General features: G+C 37.8%; 1 protein-coding gene across 8 annotated transcripts in view; it reads left to right on the top strand.

The window, feature by feature from the left end:
- FAM172A (family with sequence similarity 172 member A) overlaps nt 1–27,858 on the top strand; it is a 255,691-nt gene that overhangs the window by 123,224 nt on the left and 104,609 nt on the right. For all 8 annotated transcript variants that reach the window (XM_052700345.1, XM_052700342.1, XM_052700347.1 and 5 more), the window contains one exon: nt 8,795–9,013. In XM_052700345.1, coding sequence (XP_052556305.1) covers nt 8,795–9,013 — 219 coding nt within the window. The remainder of the gene's footprint in view (nt 1–8,794; nt 9,014–27,858) is intronic.

The raw sequence follows: 27,858 nt of genomic DNA, 5'->3' as shown, positions 1-27,858 counted from the left end.
TTCCAGAGACTCAGTTATTAACACATTTTTTTGCCACTGCATTGTATTGGCCCCAGAGAAAAGTTCTAGTAGCTCATACGGCAATATCTTATGTGTGTACAGCAGAAAAAAACTGGAGCTAGCAGCTTCAGAAATCTTGTTTATTGCAACTTGAAACCTCTGTGTGTCTAAAGATACAATCAATAGGGAATCCCTCGAATGAAGGGTTCACTGTCCTTCCATTTTAGCATTACGAGTGAGGCACTGTGCAGCACTGATATGAGACATTTTAAACTTTGGATGTGATAATACTTTGTTTACATATTTTCAGCAGTACTTGTCTGTTGCTTCACAAATTCCAGAAAACATCTGGGTTCAAAAAGCAATAGCCTCTGAGCAGCACAAGACCAAGTTGCATGTGATACCAATTTGCAAAGTATTTGCAGCAAAGATCTTGCTGACATTTAAGAAATACCTATGTTTACTTGCTATGTGCTGTCTTTTCAGAAAAACATAAGCGATCATAAAATCTATACCCAAAATGATTTTTTTAAACCACAATTCTCTACATTCAAATTAGAGTTTCACAAGGCATTTTTCAACAATATTTGTAATTTAGAACCTATTAACAAAGAGATTCTTAAGCTATATTTTGTGTATACAAAAGGGTCACAGATGGTAAAAAGATTTGTTACCGTGAGGTAGTGTAGCGTTTTGTGATTACAAAATTAATCTGTCTCTAAATCTGTTTAAAGAGTTTTTGCCATATAATGAGCAATATAAATTATTAATATTTTCATGTTCTTAGGGACTTTCACAGCCATAATTTTACCAACACAGCTGTTTGACCCAGTGACATCATGTTTTGCATATTTTTGCATTTTAATGAGTTAGTCATTTGAAAGGTTACAAAGAAACCATAACTCATAAGTAATTAAATTATTTAGCAGAAGAAGTATAAGAAGGTCTTCTGACATAGGTCACTGTGGGAAGGAAGGAGTGTACTAAGTTGCACCTGTTTATTGGAGCTAGCTACAAACTAGAACCTTTGCTTTTGGATTAGAAGCCACTTCCCTTTTTTTAGGGAAGTGTCTGAATGCAAATACATGCTAAAAGCAACTTAATTTTTTGTCATTCAGATAGAAGATTTTTAGGCTGTGGTCACAAATGATGATCAGCACTAAATGGATGTTGCCTTGAAAGACTTCGATAACTTCAGTATTTTACGGAAAACACTTAGTGTGTGATGTATTTTTCTTCTACACTGCAGAACAAAAACCTGAAATAGAGACCTTCAAAGAGATTTATGTTTTATCTGTTTTGCTGTAGTAGTGTAATGTGTATAAATTCTTGCAGATGAAAGGTGAAGTAGAACAGCTTGGCTACTCGGATTGCCTCAGCGCAAGCTAAAGATGTTAAAAATCTAGACAAACCTCTGAGCCCACTGAAATGTCAACAGAACACTTCACAAAATGTTTACAGAAACATTTTACACAGTTAGAAAAGAGAGGGAAATAGAGTACATTTTAGAATAAGTTCATTTTTTCATCTTGTGCTACATAATAATATAAGCTTAAAACTTATTTTGGGATATATTCGCTATGAAATACAATTGAGAATAATTAAGACATACTGTGACATTCTCTGGGAGGAGGCAAAGTGGACTGGAAAACAAATTTGCAGCAGAGAACTTTTGCTGGCAGCTGAAAGGATGCTGAGAAACACCATAGAAACATCAAAAAATTCTGCAGTCAGCTTCATCTCTGCTTCTCATTTGAGCATAAGTTTCAGAGAGTAACTATTACTCTCCTTGGCTTGCCTACCAGTAAATGAGAATTAATAATTATGTATTACTAATGTGCGTGCTGCAAAAGTATTTGATAACCTTTGTGTTTCTGGAGCATTGCTTTCAAGAAGTTCTGTATAAAGCTGAACGACCTTTTAACCAAAACCTTAGTTGAAAAGTAAAATATGCAGGAGTTTCCTGTGTGAAACTTTGAACTGCACTGAAGCTTCTACAGTTTTTGTAGGAAAAGAAAGTAAGGTGGTTTCATAACAGAGGAGAAAAAGCCTTCAGAATACAGGGGTTAATTACAGAAAGGGGTCCTACAAGATGTCATTAAAAGATGCCAGGCCTTGGGGGAAACTGGTGAATTCGTCCTTTCATGGATTCTATGGACCCCAAAGCTGTGCACAGTTAGTGAAGAAGAGCAGAGACTATTACTGCAGCCTGGACAGTTATTATGGAAGGATTATGTGCAGTCCTGTACTCTGCCTGTGTGGCTGAGGTGAATCACTTCCATTCAGCCTCCATTGATAGCCTGAAACTTGTGTTAGAGAAAGGTGATGAGGCTGAGGTTTATTAAGCAGTGTTTGAAGCGCTACCTGAAAATGAACATAATTATTTTCTATTAAATCGCAGAGTTTAGTTAATGCTACTGCATTTCACTTTTGATGAGAAAAAATTTTCTGCTGAAAGCTGTGATGAAATTAATGCTTACAAAGGCACAGAAGTTCCCAACCAAGAATAGAGGGTGCAACTGAAGGAGTAAAATCTTTATGGTACATGGATGTGTTTATGCAGTTTTGGCCTTGGGAACAAACGCCATGAAACAAGATTGCAGATCTTATGCACAGACATATTTAGGTTGCTAATTATAGATATATGTGGAACATTCATCCTTTGCTAAACTTTTCAACAGCAAACTCAAAATATGGTAACAGTTTATCTCGTCTTTTTTTTTTTTTTTTTTTTTTTTCTTTTTTTTCTTTTTTTTCTTTTTTTCTTTTACCTTTGAATATTGATTTGTTTCATATAGCTGCACCGGCTCCAAATTATTTAATATTGAAGTGAAGCATACCAGTGGCATATTTTGTGCTTTCCAACTCAAAGTTAGGTATGGTGAAATAAGATGAATACAGTTCCGCATGCAAACAGACACAGGCTAAATGCAGTGAGGATTTAGAAGGCAGTAGCAGAAAGGAAATGAAGAGTTTATTGTTTTTATAGCTCTAATATCCATTAAAAGTTAGTAACACAGCAGGTGACAGTTTGGGTAAGTGTAAAGTGAATGTTTTGAAATAAATAGGAGTTGGGTGACCTGGGATGTCAGGACTCTAGACAAGGGTGTGTGTTTGTCAATATATCCTACATGTTTTACAGACTCCTCAGGGAACAGGGGAAGATACAATTTCACCTTTTCTGTGCCAAAACATTTTAATTATATCTTCTTCCAAGTACAGCGGTTCAGTAACCAAGGAGCTGACATTGATGCATGTGTTGATAAAGCTGCAAACATTCAAAATGAGATTAACAAAGATTTTGAGGAAAGGGTGACAGCTAATTTTGCACAGTATTCTGCATCTAATTCAGGTCAGTGTAATGATAGAATATTTTATAACGGTTGTGTCATCCAGGGGGGACTTTTATGATGCTTTGTGTTTTTGAGTATTTATGTACGCAAAAGTGTAGTTCTTCATACAATATTCAGACTTTCTGTTGAACTTCTACTGGTTGTAGCATAAGCAGGAGTAAACTTTAGCATTTAGAATCTTTTTTTATATATCCATCAGCATTCATTGCAGTAATAGGGTCCTTTTGTCTTTTCAGCCTTGAAAGTATTGGCTTCTGATGAGAAATGGAATCAAAACTAGTGCACCCATCTCGTAGCGTTGTTTTCTACTTGCAAAAAGATCGGATGGAAAGTTATATTAAATGTATTTAAATTATCAAACTGTAGTTTCTTTGTATTGTGTGAGACCTTTTGAGAACATCTCAATGTATTTCTGTTCTATTCTCCTCCTCGTTTGAAGGCAACTGACATTCTTCTTTCACTTTTCTTTTTGTTGGTGAAATTTTCTTCTTTTTTTCTATCCACTCACTTCTCCATCTGCTTTCACTTTTGTTTGCTTGGGCCGTCTCTCATCCCAACTTGATAATGAGGAATGCGGTGTGACCCTGACCTCTATCAGCCCATGCATGACCTTCTGACTCCCCCACATAACCTTTGACCTTCTCTTTGACAGCTTGATTAATTACCCTGTGTTATGATTTATGAGTAAGTGCTATGTAAAAATAATAGACAACAGGTGGTCTTCTAAAAACTTTTTGTGGCATGTTTTCTTTTCCTGCCTAGCTTGATGAGCTATTTTAAGTTGGGAACTTAGTGGGACAATGCGTGTTTGGCAGTAACACGGCATTTTTACACACTTGGACACAGCGCTGGAATTCAGTGCGCCAGAGCTGAGGTGTAGCTGGGACAAAAATATTGCAAAGTGTTAGCAGGGTGCAGTTGCCAAAATGTACATAGGGTGGAAACAGAAAGCGGAGTCAACTGACATTTCAGGCGTTTCAGTCTCAGGTCACGTCTTGAGAAAATTGCTCAAATAATGGAGGGGGCATTTTTCAAGCTGAGCTGCATCTCCAACAGCTATGTTTACTTTAACGCTTCACTAGTGACTTCTGATTGGTTGTCATGACCTCATCCCGCTGTTGCACCTACGATGTCGCAACAGTGACATATATGTTCCCTTCTTGTGAAAAAGATGGGGAATAAACAGAACGTACATCTTTCAGAAAGATGAATGGACGTTGCCATGTCCGCTTTAACCACAGGCAGGTTTAGGAGACGAACACTTGGAGTTGCATTTCCCTTGGGAATTAACTCTGGTCTTGCCGCAAACAATCCATACAGAAGTACGAACTTGGAAATTCAGGGTGATAAGGCTTAGGAAAATGGTCTCTTTCAGACCATTGCATGCAGTCCAAAAACATAGTTACGTAGGTCAAAAGATTCTTCTCCAGCCCTGACCTTTCTGGTCACATATGGTATCCCATCTTGGTGGATTAATATGCAGAACTGAATGCTTTCAGCTCATTATTCATTTGGCCAGGCAGAACAGGTTTCAAAAGATTGAGAGTTTACCTCAAATACTTTGAGATTCTTTTTTTTTTTTCTTTTCCACCTCAGTCTTACTGCCAGATGCAATAATTTCCATGTTCTCTCAATTTCAAACGGCTTGCTTGAGCTTCCAGTAAGAGACAAAGCACAGTTGCAATTCTGGCTTGCGTTACGGTGAAAAAGGCCCTTCTACATTGTTCTGCCTTTGTAGTGAAAGTATTGTAACTGAGATTTTTTATTTTTTCCAACTCTTGACTTTTTTCAGCTGTCTTCCCTTTCTGTCATCATTCCACTACCTCCAGAAGTGTTTCTTGGAGGTTGATAGCAGTTGGTACAGTTGATGTTTTGCTGCCAACTTATCCTGAAGCTTAACTTTTCTGAACATTAAACAAATTGCAGGAAATAGCTGTTTATAGAGTATTCCAGTCTGAAAGAGGCTGTGATTGTGTCCCCTGAGCTCGTAGATCAGAGACTGGAACTTGTATTTATCAGTGCCTATCCTGATTATTACTTCTCATCAAAGATATACTAATGGGTGATGCAGACAAACTATGACTTCTGTGTGGCATCTGTATTCTTTTAGATATGTTTGATTTATGGAAAATTTTCTTACTGCTGTTACAAAATTTGACTTTTTACTATGATAAAAAACAGAGTGCTTTACACAGTGGTTTAACATTCTGCGTGCACTGGATCCATAGAAAAAGCAACTCCACAATTACATACACAGAAAACATATCAAACTTTAAACTTCCCAGAATTACAATAATTATTTTCAGTAATTAGTTCACTAATTTCACTAATTAGTTCACTACATTTTTTAATAACGCTGTACATTCATCAGAACAGAAGTTGGTATTTTTAATGCCATTGTGAGGTACGTACTTCTGACCATGACTTCTATTTAAAGTTATTAATGAACGTGATTTTTTTGGTTGCTAAATAGTTATGCCAAAGATTGTGTATATTGCCTATTATTAAAGTTTCCTGAAGGCCTGCTTTTAAGTATTAGTGGATTTTATTGTGTTTTTGCATTAATTTGCATTTTGTTCAACCACACTGAAGAGTTCCACTTTTTTTTTTTTATTTTCTGATCACACTGAAGTTTAGTGGTGCAGCTATTCTCATATGACTGCATTTTTAAGAAATGAATTGAATTGAAAATATGTTTACATTGATGTTATCTAAAGCTAAGTATGCATTTTCAATGGAAATTAACAGAAATAAAAAATGTTTAGGTTAAGGCTGATTAAATCCGGAACCAGGTGCAGTTTTGCCAGACTTAGTTTCTCTGTGGTGCTACTATCAAATGCTTGTTACTACCAAATCTTTCTGGTACTACTGTTGACACGTTTTAATTTCAGATGCAGAGGACAAGGGAAAGAGAATCATAAGCAAAACAGTCTAAAGTGTATTATTTTCCCAAGAGAAATTCATATGAATTATAAGGTGATTGTTTTTCCCACAGAAAAAAAAAAAAAAAAAAAAAAAAAAAAAAACAACTCAGTTATTACTAATTATTTTAATTGTACTGACAGGAAAGATGTGCTATCTCGGGAAAAAGAAGCTTTAAAGCGTAGAGGGAGATGCGTTATGCTGCTTAAAATATAATTGATAAAAATCCTCTAATTGATTTATGACATGGGGAATTTAAAAATGGAATCGTATTTCATCTGTTGATGTCTATGTGAAAAATTGACATTGTGTCCTCATAAAATTGGACAAATGAGTCATGTAATTTTCAGTTACATAATCAATAACTTAGACAAATTCTACTTCTTTGATGATTTATGTGTCTGTTTTGTGGTCAGCTAAAAGTGGACACAGGGTTTCAAATTCCTGTAACACTTGTAGACCTATAACAAATACATGAATTTTGCATTTGGCATTGTATAGAAAGTAAAAGGAATCGATACTCAGAGTGTCTCTGCTCAGAAAGAGCAGGTCAAGATGAACAACAAAGGGAGCAGCCTGTGTTGCGCGATGAAACCACCAAAGTGCTTGGTGATGAGTGTGGGGATAAGTTAGTCCGTGCTCCACAGTGAGCAAGCTGAAGTCATGCTTTCATCCCCAGTAATTTAGTAACACGTATCTGCTGAAGTGCTGTTCTCCCCTGTGCTGGATTTGGGGCTTTGAAATTTGTGAGCTGGAAATTCATCTGCTGATAATGTGGTATTGTGCGTCGATACAGGCAGTGAAGGCGCGGGTAGCTTTTGAGCCATGCCTCCTTTTGTTTCACGTTTTTCTTTGCCCCTCCCCTTCCCTCCGCTTATTTATTTGGCTATTTATTTATTTACATTTACCTAAGTTCAATTCACTCAGCGGAGAGGGCAGGGAAGAAACATGACAGGAGACCACTTACTCACGGTACCGAATCTAGTAAGGAGGCAATTTTCTCTTTGGCCTATGGTGACCTTTTTTGACGATGTCCCTTACACCAGAGACAGTGTACTGAATGCCTCTATTTCACCCTGTTTAGCAGAGTGCAACAGTGTCCTTTAGCTTCGTTTTGGTGGGAGGAGAAGCTATGGCAGAAATTTGAGAAGGGCGTGAAAAGTTGTGCGGACACAAGGAAGAGGGGTAGGAACTTCCTTCAAATGTGATTTTGATAACTAGTCGAGTGTGTCCAACTGTAGAAAATCACTAAGTGACAATCTGTCTACCTGACAGTGATCACAATGTGTTACAAGATTTTTGAATAGCTCTACAGATTAGAATAAAGCAAGCCCAAATAAAGTATCTTTTGTTAGCGTAGATGTGGTTTACTCTGCTGAAGCTAGGTACGTGGACTTCTTTGATCTTCTCGCCTCGCCTAAGTGCAGAATTGAGCGCTGAACGAAAAGCCGGAATAAAGCTGTTCCGTTAGATAATTAGCGTAGACATTTTCAAAAAGTGAGTCTTTATTAAAATCTACTTTTAAAGGACAGCTTGATTTTCATTGGGAACCCATGGTAACTTTAAGGACTCATCTGTTAAATGCACGTGCTTCCCTTTTTCTCCCTGCATTTGCGATGATCTTTCACAAATATTACAATTCTTATATGATTTACCATCATTTAAAAATCATAATAAAATGATTGGCTGATTTATTCAAGATTTATTTCTCATTCATAAATTCATGTATTTTTCAACCAGCTCATTTTCCAAGGCACAAAAATGCAGCTGGTATGTTCAAAAGCATCCTGCAGGTCACAAATTTTCTCTGGGTTTGTTGAATATGGGACATAATCCCAGTGAAGTTTTAGAGCAGATTTAAAGATGTGCTTAAAAGTCTTCTCCACAGTAAAACAGTTGACTTGTAAGCAATACCACTGAATCAGTGGTAGTATTGATTCATTGTTACTGCTGCTGTTGGCTTGTCAGCTAGACAAAAGGTTTCACTATTTTAAACTGTGCTGAATAATTTTCCCATGCTTTCCTTAATATATATATATGAATTCTCTCCATCCTTTCTCTTTTAAAGGTTTTTATTGGCTGAGTATATAGCTTTTTATTCATCATTATGTAGAGTTTTTAAAATAATATTTTGCGTATAGTTTTAATACGGTTTTCTGAAAAAGTCATATAACATGCTTATGAATAAAACAACATATTAAATTATTTTAAAGGTAAATTAGCCAACTTCTCTGATGCCGAGGGATGTGTATATGCATTAGTGCACGCACAGACGTATTCACACATCAATATCCCTTTAATGACTGAAAAGAAACAATATTCTTAAAATATTCTTCTAAAAAATTACGTTATGTGAACTTACTGAAATAAATATGTGTTTTTAAGAGCATTAAAGTAAACAGAAAGCATTTTGAAGCATCAAATCTCTCTTTTCATATTTCTTTCCTTGTTTTTTTCTTGTTTTTTTCTTTCTTTTTTTTTTTCTTTCTTTTTTTTTTTTTTTGTCTCTTCTAAAACAGGAAGGCTATGGAGTAATAGTACTGAATCCCAATGAGAACTATATTGAAGTGGAGAAGACAAAAGCCCAAGTACAGCTGTCTTCTGATAGCTCAGATGAACCTGCAGAAAAGAGGGAAAGAAAAGATAAAATCCAGAAGGAAACAAAGAAACGACGTGACTTCTATGAGAAGTATCGAAATCCACAGAAAGAAAAAGAAACAATACAGATGTATATTAGAGTAAGTTTCTTTTACTTTTGTTTGTCCCTGTTTACTAATGGATCGATATGTTTGCTGGCCATATTAGCTAATAAATAGCATGCTTTTTTAAAAACATATTTCTGCAGTGACATTCAAGAGTTCATACAGAGTTCCTAGCTCTTTATTCTATTGATATTTTTCGTCACTTACTGAATGTAAAGTAAGTTTTGGAAGAGTTACAAAACAGTCCTTTCTAATTTCAAAGAGGAACTTCAAATAAGCCCCAGAGGAATGCACTGGTGCTATGAAGAAAGGGAATGATTTAAGGAAGACTCATTTTATAAACAGAGGTGTACATATGAAACACTTTCTGGTGCAACTTCGGCAACACATTAGCTTCACATGTCATGCATGCATTTATTGTATTACATTGTCATATACTGAGGAGGCAGTAGTTATGGAATGATAGATTTTTAACATATTACCTGCTGAATTAATAATGTATTGTGGAAAATACTGGTGTTCATCTTGCTTGGTAGCAGATTTACCCTATAATGTATTGTTTTCATATGAGCAGCCATCCATTGTGTTTCAGCTGAACTTCTGAAGGCAGATAAAGGAGGAGAGTTATTAATATCTTAATAAATATTTAAGCTAGAATAGTTCGAGAATGGTGTAATGAGGAAACTCTGTCCCCTGCTCTTTTCTTACTCAGTGAACCTTTGCACTTTGTAATGCTACCAGCATGGGATCGTTATAACAGTGCTACCCGAGGATTTCTAATTCTGCAGGGGGCACAAACAATATTATTTGCACTTTGACACATTCTGCTTCATATACATACTATGCATTATACATTTGAGACTGAGTCATGCAATATCCAAAGCCTTTATTATGGAAGTTAGCATTTTCATTCAACAGTAAAACATGTCAGAAAAGCCACACCGTGCTTAAAGCAGTAAAAATGTGCATGTCTTTCTGTTGTGAAATATAGAAAAATCCAGCACAAGAGATGTTAGAGTCTTCTTAAATTTTAACGCGTTCCTTTTAATTGTGGTGTAACATTGAAGTGTTTCTAGGAGAAATACAGCAGTACTAACTGTATAAGAGATTTTGTAACCTGGGCATTAAGAATCACTAATACCATAAATATTACTGTGTCTTCTAAGAAACATCTTACGACTGAGAACTGGAAACAAAAGGATCCATATACACATTCAAAGTCACTAACAGAGCACTACTGTGGGATTTTTTTATTTTTTTCTATCTATGTGCTTCTTTTATGAGATATGCCATTCTTCCTAGTGGTCAGACTCTGTTTCTTAAGAGGCTTCTGTCAAATTGCATCAGAAGCCGGTGAACATTGTTGTGTTGTCCTGAAATGTGTTTAGTCAGCATGCTGGTTCAGTATCCTCTTATTGAAAGTAAACCTTTTTTGATACCTTTTTAGCAGTTCCACCCTCTCGTGGCTCTTTTGTTTGATGAGGCATGAAATCTGGCTTCAGGAGGTTTGACCCCCAAAACATAAAATGCATGACTCCATACCATTTTCTTTTTTACGTGGGTCTGTGCCTCAAATACGACTGTTCACATTCTCTTTTATTCAATTTTCTTCAAACCAAGGGAAAAAGTTTTAGTGAAAGTGTATGTGGTAGTCTTCTTTCCAGAGTGAAGTAACTGAAATTGAGCTTTCTGATGCAATTGGTGTTTTTTATTCTGAAAGAATCCCTTTATATATATATGTTTCTTAAATAGACTCTGATGCAGAGAGTTTTTCTGAAACAGAATGAAAAATGTCCTGCTTTGATGTGTGGCGGGATACATTACTGCAATTCACTTGCCTGCTAATTTCTGAAACAAAACTGGATCACTGATGGAATACCATTTACTCTTCTGGGTAGAACCGCTCAGTCTGTAAAAACTTAAGACAGGTGGTTGCAACAGGAGCTGTGAATATAGCATGCTCTGCTCTGTTGATAATCTCCCCAGGCATAGCATGATGCAAACAAAACGGTGCAATGCCATACGTACAGTGCATTTCCTGCCTCTCTCCTTGGGTCTGTTGAACTGTGTATGCTACTGAAAGCACCCTTTCCTCACACCTTGGGATCACCGCCTGCATTGCTTTAGCTGTGGGATGATGATCTTTGGAGCTAGTCTTAGACAACCTGAGAGAGCAATTCAAATGCAAAAAAAAATGAATTTTACTTGCCCTGTGGTAAGGAATGCTTCTGACTCACTAACATCTTGAATAAGAGGAAGAAAAATCATACTTTACAGAAGTATTTAAGGATGGTATATGTTTTGGTAGTAATATCATTGAATAATTTTGAAAAATACAGAGTGTTAGATCACCTTTGCAAAGTAAGGCAAATGGGTACAAAGATCCAAAATTTCCTCTCAACAGCTGTGGTAGATACATACCTCAAGATAAAGTGAAGGCATCCACTGCGTCTAATATTGAAGGATGATTTGTGTGTGCCAGATATGCTGGAGATGTTGTTTCTGACTGTTAAGAAGAAATGGGAATAAATATCCTGTTATGTTATCGTAGGGTCAGTAAGACAGTGTTGTGTTCTGATGAAATGCCGGATGATGAAATTAAAGGCATCTGGCTGTTGGTCCAATGTGTGCAGTTAGATTTTCCAAGATGTGCGAAAATGAAATTCTCCCACTCCCACAAATTTTTTTAAGTATTTTCTTTATTTTTGTAGGAAAATGCAAATTAGCTGGGATATTCAGGAATATGTAAAAGCAGAATCTTAAAATACAAAATCTCAAATTGCATTCTGTTTTTACGCACACAAAAAAAGAATATAAATAAAAACGACTATTAGACTGTATAGTGCATTAACGCAGTGCCTGAAAGATCAAAGTACTTATTGTTTCATGCTGTTAGCTTCTTTAACTAGGAAATAATGTACTTTCTGGCATACGTTTTAGCTTGTTAAAGGGGCTGATTTGGTCTGGGCAATAAACATCATGTCAAACATTATGGCAGAAAAACCTGCTTAGTATGTTTTGTAATAAGACAGAATTCTTTCTTCTTGAAAACAAGTGAATTCATGAGTGAAGACAGAAAATATCATCAGTTCAGTAACAATGTTACAAAATTGGTTTCTTTTTTAGCAAGGCAAACCAAGGAGAAAATTTCTTGATAACAAGTATTGACTATAATGCTTCATAGAAATATTAAATAAAAGCATTTTACTTTTATGTAACGTTAATGAATGCAATATGAATTTTACTGGTCTTGCTAGTCAGATTTTCAGTAGCATATTGCCAGCAAATCGTTTTTAAAGCATCTGTTTTTAATGTGTTGAATGCAAAATTGAGTCAAATAGCTAAATATATGCATACTTCCTTTTAAAAAACATATTTCTATCCTTAGTTATAGATACTACCATTTTTTCTTAGACCACCAGAGGCTGCTGCTGTACATATTGGTTAATGCTTCCCCCAGAAACTTAATGCCCTACTCAGCCTTCATTTATTACTGAACTAAACTGAGAATTTGTTGATCTCTAACCTTTTTCTATGGAAACAGATCATACAGGCTTAAATGTGACATGATTATTCTCTCCATCCTCCAAGCCATCTCCCACTCCCCACAGATTTTCACATTGACAGTGTCTTCTCTATGTTAAAAGACACTTAGAAATGTAAATCAGTATTTATCCCCTTCTAAGTAGTATTCACCACTTAAACAAGTATACTGAATGAATTCTGAAATGTTAGTAAAGAAAAAAGTATAAATCACGTAATTTTATAATAATAGTAATTTGCAATAATGTTGTTGCCACAATAGTCAGAGAATATCAAAGAGGCAGAAAAGGAAGAAGAATTAATACCTTTTATCAGACCAGCTGATGGGGTCAGATTTTCTGGGCAAGAGGATAAGCCCTTCCTTGGCCTGTCCACTAGGAATATTCCCCCACAAAGATTAACTCTTTTAATAAAAGACAATTCTTGTGGCAAATTTTATTTTTGCTATAGCACAGTCTGTATCAGTGCTGTTTGTACTAGAAGCATATGAATGAAATCAAGTTAATTTTGGATGTAACTTTTTGTAAATAATTTTTTTCCCTTTTCCTGTGAGAAGTTAAATAGAACATGATCGTGTGCAACTAATTAATTTGTTTTGCTAAAAATGTATCTATCAGGATAACCCATGCCAACATTCAGGAGCAAGTGGTGCAAAGTGGGTTTATTAACACAGGGCTGATGCGCAGTGATGCTGGCGGGCAACACAAGCTGGCGGACATGAGCAGGCTGCGTGCCATCGCTGCATGTTCCTTGGTTAGACCAACACACATGGCAGAAGGCCAGCAGCCCAATGGTTCACACCAGCTTTCAGAGCAGCAGATTTTGTGTGGAGATCAAGCCCTGTTCTGAGCTCGGCCTGCAGGCAGCTGTGTGGCCTGGCCCATGGCCGTCACTTCTGCCTGCCCTGCCGCCTGGCAAGGGTCTCATCCAAACCCTATGTGACTCCATTAGTGTGCTGCTGAACCCGAGCTAATAAGCCCTTTATTCCACCAGGGGAGACAAGATGACAAGCACTAGGCAGACAGCTCCCAAGGGCCAGGGGACATGCTCAAGCACAGGAAAAGTCTCTGGCTGGGAATCAGGCCTCCTCTAGCTGAAGCACCGCATGGTTTTAGTTTTTTAGTTTGCTCATATTTGCCTTTTAAAACCTATTATTCCCTTCAGCGTTTGGGAAATTTACAGAATCATCATCTTGGCAATGGAAGGCTTATGAGAGCTGCTTAAAAATTACTGCAGTTTTACTATTCTTTGCAACACATACTACTTAAAAGCAAAAAGATTGCAGTTTGGTGCTGGGACATAAATATCTTGTGACATTTTAGATGCCCAGGGGTCTCTGCTACACCTGTGGAGGTCTGGCAGCTGTGCTGCAGGTCCTTACTGCAGGCCTGCCCAGCCCAGCCTGAGGCGAAATGAAAACCTTAACCCACCAGATTTCACTGAGCACCAACACTTAGACCTCTAAGACATAGATCCCTAAAGGGTCCGATAGCTTGGAACTCCAATAATAATTACTGTAAAACAGGAAATAAATGTTCATAAAACATTTCATTCTGTAGATATTACAGTGAACTGACATCTCACTAAAGTATATGCAGTTTAAACTTTAGTAGTTTCTACAAAGGCTGTTTAGTTTGTGCAGTTATATTCGATATTTCTAAAAATCCTGAGACTGTGAGGACTTCTTACAGTACGTTTTGCATCTATCAGTCCTAGAAGGTTATACTTGCCTTTTTTCCTGAAGCAAGAAAGAAATCAGAAAAGCAGATAATCAGTGAGGGAAGATTTTGCATCTCTTCAAGAGCCCCACTGGCTCTTCATTCTGCTATACCCTCTCTTTGTTCTGCATCTCAGAAGTATGGTTTAATCAAAGAAAAGGAATAAATCGGGGCTATCTTGCTTTCTTGTCTTTCAAACATTCATTACATGCTGCCGACAAAATGCGTATTGTTAGACTGGGCTCCTAGAATGTGAGGCAAGCCACATGAGTTTTCAAAAAAAAGAATCAGCTTGCATCTCTCCTTGCATCTCTCCAGCTGTGCTGTGCTCCTGTTGTTCTAAAAAAGATCGTTGTGCACAGGTCAACCAAGACGTCCTTCCTTTCAGTCAGGATTCAGGCTTAGTAAACCTGGACAGTTAGCAAGCTAATCACAGAGAAGACTAGCTCAGCAGAAACCAGAGCAACTTGTTGAAGGCAAAGGTGAATGAAATATTCAAACTTCTTAAACTCAGATAGTGCCTGCCTTTGATTGTAGAGTGATTGCAGTTAAGGACTGAAAAGACCTCACAGGTCTTCTAGTCAAATCCTCCTGCCAGTGCAGATTGTTCTCTGTGAGTATCCTTTATCCTTTATCCAACAATCAAAGATTAATTTTTTTTTAACTGATATCCAAAACAAGGATAATATCCTCTAACTTACTGTATGTATTGCACATTTTGGTACTAGATTTCTATGTTTGGGAGGTCAAATGGTAGCACACCTTTTGGTATGCAAAATTTTGAGATTCTTCATGTGCTTTTTTCCATAATGTGCAGCAAGCCATAAAAGTCTTCAAATACAGAGAGATCACAGAAATTAATTTCTCTGAGATAAACATATATAGTTGTCTCAAGAGGAGTGGTGCTGTTGAAAAAAAGGCAGGATCCCCTTTATGAAACCATCTGAAAATGTTTACAGGTTTTGGATAGGGCGTACCATGATACACAGAAATCAGGAAAACAGTGGAGTCCTAGGAAACAAATGTCAACGGACAGGAGACTGGGGCACAGGATACGGTATGTTCAAGGATGTTATTTCCACCTCATTTGCCACAGAAAACAAAGTGAAAATTCAGGAAAAAAATATAGGGAAAAAAAATCCAGGTTTTGTAACTTAGATTATTCTGGTAGTTCCTCTGAAGTCTGCTTGGCTGCCTCAGCAGTGACCACTGCCAAAGGGGCTGGAAGTAGGGGAGGAAACACTGGTATGAAGCATGTAGAAAAAGCTGCCTAGAAAAGGTATCAGTTCCTGACCTGCAATTCATAGGTTGCTGGCAGTTCAGAGCAGTATGAATTATTATCACCTCGTCACTCATTATATTTCAAAATCATTATTAGCAAAAGATTTTATTATCTAATGTCCTTCCTTTTTGCAAATCTACCTCTTGTGTGATGTTATTTCAAATTATTTGCCTCTTGAGAACAAAGTTGATCTTTTTAGTCAGTTTGTTGTCACCACCGTAGAGGAAAAGAAATAACCTTGTTGTGAGCTCTGAGAGAACAGAGTCACGACCTCAGTTCTTTCTGGGCGGTAGTGAACTCCACAGTTTATCGTTACTCCGTGAGAACTACTTTTATACTAACTTCAGAGTTGCTAACATTGTTTTCACAGTGTCCAGGCAGATGAATTTGCTAAGGTAGTATGTTTTATGGTATGCACAACCCTGACCTTATCTAAATTTTGAAGAATCTTTCATTCCTCTTTCAGCTGGATCTTTGTTTTATCTTTTTCTTCCTGACTAGAAGGGGATGCTAAAATGATCAAAAATGCTTTTTGTCTTTTGTGCTTGGTGGTGTCAGTAGCAGGCTTTCTTTCTGAGCTGTCTGAATGCTGTTCAGCCACACTGTTCTACCATTTGTAATTTACCAGTTGTTTCTCATTCTTTTTCTCTGTGTTTTTGATTCGTACCTGCAAGACTAAATTTGTCAGTATACAGTGAGTTACATTTTCCTTATAATCAAATAATATTTGAATTTTGGTTAGTCTTCCCAATAGATAGCACTGCTAGGAACCAAACTACTGAATAACTTAAAATTTAATTTGCGTTTTTACTAAGAATTATATCAATTTATGAGCTTTTAGTTCTTCTGGGCTATAGGGTACCACTAAAACAATTTGTGAGCTTCTGGTTTGGTACTTCTAGCACAAGGGTAGAGTGAGAAGAATATCCATCCTATATTGAGTATGTTGTTCAGAAAAAGAGGGCATCCCTTCAGTAGTACTTTTGACAAACATAAGCATGCCTCCTATATTAAAAGTAAACTGTATGAGTACTCATCATTCTGACATGGGGCTTGCCCACTGAGATAGACTGGACTCCAGCTCACTATCACAGCATGCTGAAACAATTTGCCATTGTGAAGTTTCTGCACCTCTTAAAAAAAATAATCATAAAAGTTCTGCTCTCTGTTCTAATTGAATTAGAGAATGAATGGAAGAGCTGCTGTCTCCTAAAGGACTTCTTTTACCCCATACACTTTGTCTAGTATCACTTAAATTTTAATCATTCACTATAGCACCAATGCAGAATGAAGCATTTCCCCTAACAAGCGCACACAAGCATGTGCACACAGAGATGCAAAATAAAGGTTTACCTAACATGGGCAAGTATTTGCATGTTCAGCATCCTTCCAACTCTGAAGGAAATGGGCTCAGTGATAGTTTGTAAGCACAGAATATGTAAGTCTTGAAGGTTTCCTTTTATGAAAAGTGAAGATTTAATCACTGTATCCAGTCATACAGTACAACAAGAAATTCAGAAAGTAGTTAATTCAGACAATATGCTCAGTACTTCCTAAGAATCTGCAACATGTTTGTTCTTTGCAAACTCGTGTTTCATTCCAGGATGGTTTCTCATTCCTATCTTCTATATTTTTTCCACCTGCTGTGTAACTGAATAATCTGATTTCCTGGATCTTGCAAGTTCAGAGCATGTCCTACAATAGTGGGCAATTGACCTCAACACTAAATTGTGTTGCAGCTCCTCTATTCCTAACCTTATAGAACATGCACATTATGAACACAAATCTTCAGGGATCTGTTTTGCTGAGGAATTTGAAGTTAGTGAATTAAGTAGCGAAGAAATTTAGACCATGCATGTTGTTTTGAAAGATTTCTAGGTTCTGAATTAAGTTTGTGGGCTTACTCCATGATAAATCAGCGCCCTTATGCATTCCACCCTGAAGTACATGTCTCCTGACCTTTGGGTCTGCACTTTCTTTCCTGGAGGGTCTTTTCTGTTCATTGAAAAATGAGCAAACACATTCAATGACGGAATCATGTTTTTCATCATGTGTCCTTTGCATTGGCTGCCAAAAAAAATGGTAAGCTTATGTTTAATGGCTGTTACTTAATTTCATATCCTTTAACATTGAAGTTATTGGCCATGTATGAAATCCTCCTTTTTGAGATATGTCAAGTTTTCAGATGCTCTTGCTGTTTAAAGGCCTACTTTCTTTGTGTGAAGTGAACAAATGATTATTGCTCTCACAGATCTTAAAATAACAGAATTTGATCACAGTGCCTGCTTGTCCTAAATATCTTTCTGTTACTGCTGAATGTCTGTTCATTATGTTCTTTTACTGTTTCTTCTCTCTCTGTGTTCTGAAATACCAGCTGCAGCTAACTGGCAGAGTTTGGCTGAGACTTAAGTAAAGTTTTATGCTGATATTCCCTAGACACCATTATCACACAGGTGTGGCAGTTCACATAATGTTATTACTCCGTTAGAATTCTGCTGAATAACCACAGCATGGCATTCTAATGGCATTCTGAAATAGTGTCTATTTCTACTGAAAGATAAAGTGACAAGGCAAAATTCAGATCTGCTAGAATCAGCAAACAAGAACTGCATTTGCAAAAGATGACCGGTGCCTCAATTCTGATGGGAGTTATGAGAGTATCCAAAATTCAGAGTGATGAAATTGTAATATGAAAATATCGTAAACAAGTTCTCATCATCTGCAATAGTCATCTCCGTCGAGTGCATTCAAAGGCACTGTCCCAAATACACATAGTTCAAATTCTGAAGAGCTTCTATGACACTGGCACAACACAGCTCACTTTTTTTTCCCTTGATTGAAACTGTCAGGCCCAGTGCTTGTGAACAGTCCTGAATGACACTGCTTTGAGCAAGGCACTGGACTGCAGGACCTCCAGGCGTCCTTTCTAGCTAACATGATTCAATGGTTCTACATGACCAAGTTCCACTCCAACCCTCGAGGCAGTATTTAAGCTGTGCATCGACTCTGTGGTTGTTGTTGAAGAGAGGTCAATTTACCTCAGAATACGTGGCAGTACTAGCATTGCACTTGGTCATCCATTTATAAAGAGCAAGTTTGGGTGGCTGAAACCATGAAGACTTCTGAGCTATTAGCGTGGTTGATGCCATGTAATCTTTCATAAGTACTGCTATGTAAACATACCCTGGGAGCAACAGTGATGTTATTTTGCATTTTTAACACAGGTGTGTTGAGGAGAACAAGATTACTTCATGGATCAAGAAATTCTACAAGCCATATCCTTAAATTCTGCTGAAAGATCTTAGAGCAGTACAGAAGTATCAGTTTTTTCACAGATGTTTTCCAGATGTTGCTAGCATGCCCAACTTTGAATAATGGGAAGGATAAATGTACTGTCTATGTCCTTCCTGCTCCTTCTCTTTTGTTATTTCTTCAGCAAAAAGAGTTTTGTCTACATTATTAAACTGAGTCTGCAAACTTTTTTTAAACTACAAAGCAGTTTTTAAGTTTGGGGAACAGGAAAAATTCTCTGTGACATTCAAATTGATTATTTGCTAAGTGTGGGTTCTGAAAAGGATGGCATGGCAGAATTTAAAAGCCTGCAATGTTATTAAATTATTAGTGAGCAGCATTTTAATTAAGCCTGTGCACAACCACTTTTTAGAACTCATAAGATTTTGTCTACACTACATTTCAAAGTGAAACCTGAATCTGTATCTCAGCTGCAAGCCAATGCATTAATTGCAAGTTGCCTTGAAACCCTATGACAGGCCTTCAGTTCCTATTCATCTTCAATATTACACCCATGCCCATACAGTATTACTAACTTGTTAAGATACTTCTGTCCAGAGAGTTTTAAATGAACACTGATCATAAGAAGAAGTCTGCTCAAACACGTGTTACCAGCTCCAAAACTTTTCCATGCTGCTTAGCGGAGAGACGATTTGGGGTATTCTGGCATCTTGCTGGGATATTGGGCATTGTAAATGTGATCACAGTTTGGTCAATTTCCAAGACGTCTGGTACCTGGCAACTGTTGATTCTTACTGCTTATTGTCAGCTTTATACACAAACAAGATTTAAGATTTAAAATATGTTAGTATAAAAAACATTTTTACTAACAGAGATAAACTGCAAAAATAGCAAAATACATTAAACATTGATTGCTAAATGTTGTTCAACTATTGTTAACCATAGGAGCTCCCAGAGCTCTTCCAAAATCTCAGTTAAGCAGCAGATCTGATTAATTAGCTCCTACAAGACATCCAGAGCCAGAAACAACCTACCCAGGGCGTTCCCTGGGTTGCAGCTTTCTCAGCGTCTTTGTTACAGATTGCGCCTGCAGCCACTCTGATCCTCCCTGCTGCACACCCTGCTCCCTCTGTCCTGCAGGGCGGCGTTAATCTGCCATCTCTTCTCCCATTTTTCTGCGCCTCATCCCTTCTGACCAAACATTCAGACATTACATGGCAATCTGGGAATTATGTTATTTTCTTGCAGCCTTTCACTGAAAGTCTAGATTGACCTTTCTATCCTAACTATTACATTGTGGGTTTTGCCCTAGCTTTAAAGGACATGGTGTTCCTTTATAGATTATGTCACGAGAAGTATTAATTGAGAGAACACTTTTCAAGATTTCGCTTTGATCTCTAGGCTTCACATACTTTTACGTATCTGTTTAAACACACCAAAGATCTGAATTTTGTGTTGGAACGAGGGAAACCCTGTGGGGCTCTTCCAGAGAAACACTGTGCCCTACTGCCTTCTCTGGGGGAAACGACCTTGTTTGTGTATGTTAGTTAAGGCTTGAAATATTTCCTGTTACATAACATTAATATCCACACAAAAGATTTAAATGTATAGCAAACTGAAGTGTAGAACTGTGGATAAAAACTACATCTTTTGCCAGTCACCTTTTTCCTCCCAAACACTGAGAGGTAAGAAACCTCCCAGAAGAATGACCAAAGATATTAAGCAGAAGGAGATGCACAATCATTAGTGCTTGTATCTTTTTCTGATAAATTTTTCTCTGTTTGCATCACCATCAATGGGAGTGAACTGGCTTTTTTCAAAGTCTCTGATAATGGAATAATATGTTAAAGCCTGAAAGACAACTGACCTGGGATTTAATGTTTGATAAATAAATACAAGGTTCTTGTGATGTAATGTTTTATGGCAAAATCACGTAAATATTGGCAATAAATACCAGAAGACTAATCTAAAAACTGACAACATGTAAGCATCATGATACAGAGAAGTTTAACAAAAAGAACCTAAAGGCTTGTATCATTTCAATTAAAGTGTAGTAAGGCCCAAACCTCCAAAGTAAGTAATTATTTGAGTATAAGTTGCAGATGTTGAGTACTCTTAATCCTGATTTTAAAGCACATCAAACAAATGGTGTTAGCTAATAAGGGATTAAAATGGCATCAGGCACAATTTTTAACAGTAACAAAAGCTTGATTGGGTTTTTTTTTGAGGTTTTTTTTTTATTCCATCCACCACTGTATACATCATAAGCAACATACTCTATAAAATATTATTTCAAGATCTTCATTTATTTCTGAAATTTCTACACCACTATCGTTCAGTGTGTAGTCTCAGTAAGACCCCCAATGTTTGGCCTGTGCTGCCTGAGTTAGAAGATTGCTCCCAATTTTCCAGTTAGGTCAACCAAAAAAATTAAGATATGATAGAGGGTCAGTGAAAGAAATTCATATCAAAACAACTGCTCACCATGTCATTATGACAACCTGCTGTAACAAATGTGCTTCTGTTTTAACTTATGACAATTAATTGCTAAAAGTAATTTAATCTGACAGTGGCAAGATGTTGAAAGACTCGTGAAGATGTCATAAAAGCGACCTTTCTGCCCATGTGCAACCAAAAGCCATTTTTAACAAGGAGCCTCAAAAACAGTACAACTTCTTTTGTACTTTGTTAATTAGTTATTGATTTGAAACAATGCTCTGCCAAATATTGTCAGATTAGCTAGACGCCAGCAAGGTCACAGTGTGACAGTCTAGTCCTGATAATCTTATAGTATATAAGAATTCTTTTTTCTCTGAACCTTTTGTTCTGATATCCTGAGAATTACATTTCCTGGCTTTAGCATTTGTGCTAATTTAAAATACAGCCAAGCTGTCTGTTGTGTAGTTAGATGTTTTGAGTTGTTAAAAGATGACACTACTTTAGAAGAAAAATTTGTAGTGATCTACTGTCTAATAATCTAAATCGTCCATGATGTGCTGCTGCTGCAGTACCAAAACCTTCACTGACATGACAGAAGAGTGTACTTTAATAATTGTTGGTACGAGGATGGTGCAAGTTCAAGTCAGAGGTAAAATAAGCAAGTCTGGTGGTACACCAGGATGAAAGATTATTTCCTGGTATACCTCGGTGCCACATAAAAATGATGGAAGCGGGCCTAAGCAGTAAAACTGAGAAGCAGAATTAAGGCTTGGATAACTCAACATTCAACTTTTTACAGTTCTGGGTCAGAAGATTATTGAAACAAAAACCAGTAGAAAACATGAATCTGAATCTGGGATTGTGTTTGTCATTCATGTGCATAATTATTTTATACACTAATGACAGTTACTTCAAATACAGTTAATTATAGTAGGCTAACACTGCATATTAAGGCACTTCAGCAAGTCTTTACAACTGTGCAATAAGTAAATAGCGTATCACTTTACTTAAAGCACTGAGCACTTTCTTCCTTTTATTAGAAAAAATCAAATAGCTTTGAGGCTGTTAAATCTTCTTTCACTTAAAGAACCACTTCTGACTGTTTGTAATAAATAGAGACAAGAATATCAGAAAGAAAAGTACAGAATGAAGCTGTTCTATTTTGTTTAACACATACAAACTCTGTTGCAGAGATTTTACAGCCTATCTTTGTTCTCAAACCAAAACTGTTAATGAAAACACGAAGTTGTTGTTTTACTTAAATGTGTTGAAGTTTGTTAGATTCATTGTTTCCGGTGGTGAGCAAAATCTGCATTTTTCTTGGCCAAAACTCTGTTTTTCTTGCAATGGCATGGTTAAAAAATGTCTGTTTCTCATTACAACATATAAACAGATTGAAAGAATGGGAAAGTAAAATACTCTTTGAGTACTTTAGGAAACAGAAAAAGAACACTTCTGTATGACTTCCATTCAGAGTTTTTGAATGGAAGTTTTTTTAATGCTTCAAAATAAATAGTTTCAATGTTAAGAAAAATTCAGGTATTCGTTTAAACTAGGAAAGCTTTTTGTGTGTATTTTACTGAGGCAATTCTTTTTTGTAGAAGTATTCATTTTTAATTTGCTTTTTGCTACAATCTATTAATTGTCAGAAATATGGCTGGTAGAGAAGACAGCTGTGAATATATAACCTGATGATCTGCTTTAGCAGAGTTCTTTTGTTCACATAATTCAATCACATAAAAGACCATCCTTGGCAATCGTTTTGTTACGTGAGACAAAAATATGTTGTGGGCAGAATCTCAATTCGCAAAGTTAAATAGAAGTGGGGGGAAAAAGATGGGTGTGAGGAGATAATAGATGTAAAAAAGGAAAACAGTGCATGTAAAACGCAGGGCTATGTACAAGCAGTATTGTACTGAAATGCGCTGCCCCAGTCTTCTGGTATTTTCACCAGTTGCAGTCTCATTCGCCTAACTGCTGTAATAGTCCTTTAAATTAAACAGGATATGTATGTCCACATGCTCAGAGCCATGGCACAGGAGCTGTTGTGCGAGCTGTGCAGGTATTTGTCAGCCGCTTCCAGACGAAGGTGCAGACGGGGCTGGTCTGTTACACCTCCGGTCTGACAGCTTCCCCGTGCACAGTGTTCAGGCTATTTGCCAGCACAAAAGATGCTGCTTCAAACGCTCAGTTCCATTGCTTAAAACCCTGTAAAAATCTGAAATTCAGTCCGAGCGAAAAGGGAAATTATTATTAGTTATTTTTTCTCAAATCAAACTTCCTTTGATTCATTTCCCTCCTTCCTCCTATTCTCTTCTCTTGCACCTCTTTCCTCTCCATGAGTCAGCAATGTTCTTGTCCTCAGACTAAAAAAGAAAGGTTTCATGTTTGTGTCTGCATTCTTGTCTTAATGATAAAATAATTGGCTTAGATGACTCCTAAAATGTCTATCGGTTTGGAAACAGTATAAAGAAGCTGCAGATATTTAGGGACAAGATCAGCTTTGAAGGAAGGCTTTTAGCTGTTTACTCCCCAGCCCACCAGAGAGAACTGCCCATTAAAAAATAAAAATAAAATTTTTTTAAAAAAACAGTTATGCAGTTATGGTTTTGTGCAGCTCCCAGTGATGCTCCCAAGGACGCTTCTGTAAGAAAACAACTCTCTGAACGTATCCTGGAGATGGCAATCCAGAGCCACTGAGAACCTGATTTTGTCTGATTTTTCTTCTTTTCTCTCTCCTGCACTTTAGCAGAAGACAGTTGGGTGGTGATGACAGTACATGCCAGACTCCAGCAGAAGTAATAACAGGGAAATCCAAATTGGAACAACAGGCTGACAAAGCTGTCTTACAGTGGTTGACAAGCAGATACTTTAACCAGGGAGATGTTGCTGTAATAACGTTTGCGACTTAATTAATTTAGCCTGAGATACTTTATAAACAGTAATCCCCTTCGAGTTGTAAAGTTGAGGGGGGAGTGGGTTGGAGGAAGAGTTTTCCATCCCTTGAATTTTGTAACGAAAGTCTGAGGAGATGGAAAGTGTGCTCAAAAACAAATGGAACACAACAGTTTTACAGCAGAAAACACTGAGTACAAAGAGACCAAGTCTGTGTGGTGCGGAGCCACTGCAGATTTCTCCAGGTGAGCAGCATTTGCAGCTCCATTCGCAGGCACCGCCCTCCTGCTGTGGGGTGCAGGCCAATCCCCAGCCCCAGTCAGCGGGGCTCTCATGGGCCTTGCATGGCGCTGCATGGGCTGCGCAGTGACTGCACAGTGCATTGTGAGCAGCCTCCAAGCTTCACGCTTGGTCGCTGATAGAGATTTGAGTGCTGGCCTGCTTCTGTGTGGCCTGTCATGTGCTACTGTGTCACCACAGAGCGTGGCCATCTCTCTGAGGAGGAGTTGCCAGAGGCGCTCCCGGCCTGCCTGCAGAGAACCCTCTATATCTCTTTGTAGCAGGCTCCTCTCTGCTTCTTTCTACACCGATTTTCAGCCAAACTTGCTGTGTTTGATGTTCTGTTTACATGCAAATCAGTGTCGTTTCACCTGCAGCAGGGTCTTCTAAAAACTCGTATACATTCTGGTTACACTTGTGAGGCCTTGACATGGCAGCACCCTGCCGGCCTCCTGTGAAGGTTGAGGCGTTGCAGGGTCAGCAATGCTCTGCTGCGGCTGAGACCACAGCACTGGAGTGAAGAACAGCTGTGGGCTGTGCTGATTTCAGTCTGTGACTTCACACCACTGTCTGTATATTGAAATGTTATAAATTGAGGGCTGGAGGCATGTGCTGTGGCTAGAAGGTAGAAAGAGAGATGTGATGCCCAAGGTCAGTTTGTTCCTCAGAGGTGGTACGAGAGCTCTGCAAAGGGGAGGAGAGAGGAGTTTTGGTTTTGTTTTGTTTCAATTTAGAAATGGCTCCCAGTTTTTTGTCATGAGTTATATTAGCTAGATGTGTATCTGTAGAAAGCTCTTCTCTACCTTGGAGCTGGCTGCTTTGCTCTTCTGTGCAATAAAGGTGGATATAAAGAGGAAAAGTAGCTCCCTCCTACTGCCTGGGGCAGAGGTTAGGATCTACACTCCCTTCATTCTCACATATATATATATATACACACACATATATATAGCTCTGAATTTTACTTCCTGGCCACCATCACCAGGGGAAGCCCAGATTATGTCTGAAGTGGGAAAAGTGGGACACAGTCTGAAGTCGTCTTGGATTGTAATTGCAGTGGGAGCTGGGGAGAACATGGGCCCAGGGGAGGAACCAAAACACAAAATGCAAAAAATAAGTTAACTGCTGATGCAGGCAATGGCTGGAGCTAAAATTTAGTTTCTGCTCAGCCAGCCCATTCCTGACTGACAGGAAGATGTAAGCACTGCAGGAGCACAGACTGTCACATGTGGACTCCAATACACATGAGGCTGGGACGCATGCATGCCAGCTTCCCTGCTTGAAGTAAAACACTACTGTTCACTGCAACTGTTGAGGGTGTTACGCTGACAGCAGAGTGAATCTTGGCATTTTCATAGGAAACAAAAGACACATCTGGGATATAATCTGCAATTCATCCAGTTTCTACCAGTGGACTCTGCAGCCTCTGGAAATCTTAGCAGTCATCTGTTTTCACCCCTCCTGCTATGTATCTCTTTGCTTTGAAAGATTTTTGGGAGGTTGTCTCTATAAATGTATAGCTCATTGTTAAAATAATCTTGCTTTCCCTTCCTCTCAGAACCAATGGATTTGCCATTTACCTGATGCCTTTCCCAGATGCCTTTCTGAATTGGAAATACCTGGCTAGGTCTTGTCAGTCTGAAATAGATAAAACTTGTCATTTTGAACTGAGAACATAACCTAATCTTAAGTCTTGAGTTGTAGCAAAGTGTGTGTATCACTCTTTCCTCTTAGTCTGGCTTCTGAACCCCTTTTGTTCATGGCAACAATTTAGATATGTTCTTACTCTGCCAAATACATTTTTGTTTTACATCTTTTATTTGGCTATTAGATATGCCAGACATTAGATGCTTCATGTAATATGTACTCATTTACTGGGTCTGTCAAGACTGTCTGCTTTGCTGATAAATTGTCTTGAGTTTTGGGGGTGGGACTATACTATAACTTAATACAAAGTGGATTCGACTGCAGTCCATAAGACTTCTAGTCTTCCTTTCTGTGGCTGACTGTATGCACATAATAGCTGTATTATTAAGGCTTCATAAGCAATATTGGGAACACTTCCATCACTAGCCCACTTCACAAAGAAAATAGGCGCGAGAAATTACACAGAATCACCTCAAGCTCTGAGAATAAGACTGAGATCTGTAATAAGAAAAATTCAACCGTAAGTCACTTTGCCGTATTGCTTTCAGAAGGTATGTACCAAATAATAACCTTGGCTATGCTATTTATGTCTACAGTTCCATATCTGACCTGACTGAACTAGTGTGATACCTGGTATCTACTTTCTCAAAAGCAGCCACTGCCTCCTGCCAGACTATATATCTTGCTCCCTTCTTAGAAGTTGTCCTTAAAAGATAATATAGTCTTTTTATTTCCCCAGTTATTCCTATGAGATAAGCAGAGGATGCTTGTGTTTTTGTATCCAAAGGCTCTTGGTTTAATCCCTGCTAAGGTCATAAGGAAAAACACAATGTGACTGTTTCTGAATGCATATGAACGCAGTTGTTGAATAAAATAACTCCTTTCACCAGTAAAGCATTTGTATCATATTTTGTGGAACCTTTACAAATATAACGTTCTGTGTTTCCTTAAAACTTCACCAGATTTTGGTAGCCATGAACATAGTCTGCCACCTACATAACTGATAAGTCGTGCTGGATTTTGTTATTTTAATGTGGAAAGTGTGAAAATAAAACCTCCCTGGCCATTTCTTTCTCTCATGCAGTCTCCCTTCTGCTCAGGATGCAGCAAATTGCTTGCCCCAGTGTTCCATTTTTGTTATTGTTTCTTCCAAATTCTGCTATTAGCACGTGCTAACCTGAATTGTAGACGCATATTGTTGTGCTAAAGATTTGTTACAAGATGGTAACAATTTGTTACCATTGTCTCTGCTCCTGGCTCCTTCTCTCCCAGTTGCCTCTGCTTTGCCACTGAGACTACCCTGATATTGTCACCTTCATCTCCTGTCTGCTGCAGCCTGCTTTCATTTTGCATCATACGCCTGGACTAGCCCCAGTGCAGGAGGAACTTGGAAGGGCTTGCTGTCCTTCTTGACAATCCAATCATTTATGAGTACTGCAAGAGCCAACCCATATTTGTGTGTGTGTGTATTTCTGTGGTATACAAATTAATGTTAGCCATTCCATAAGTAATTAATATAATGTCTGCTTTTATCCTCAAATCAGGCATCTCATAGAAAGCACTTCTGAAATACCTGTGTAAGAATTCTTTCAACTTTGTGACTAAAAAGGTAGAAAAGAATTTTTATCAGGTAGGGCACACTGGAATTCCTTCAGGGTTCAGTTTTTTTTTTAATGATCTGAAATAGACCCTTTACAGTAGTCTTCTCTGCAGATAGTCTTGCAGGAGAACAATGAGATCTTCCACTTTTTTCTTGCTTTTGGTTTCTGTTTTTTTCCTACATTTGTCTTCTCCATAGCTGCTGTTTCTGGGGAACAAATCTTGTGCTG

The sequence above is a fragment of the Tympanuchus pallidicinctus genome, unplaced genomic scaffold (genome assembly GCF_026119805.1).
Source record: "Tympanuchus pallidicinctus isolate F22 unplaced genomic scaffold, pur_lepc_1.0 scaffold4, whole genome shotgun sequence".
Classification (NCBI taxonomy): Eukaryota; Metazoa; Chordata; class Aves; order Galliformes; family Phasianidae; genus Tympanuchus; species Tympanuchus pallidicinctus.
Note: the sequence above shows the minus strand (reverse complement) of the source record. Positions and strands in the feature narration are given on the sequence as shown.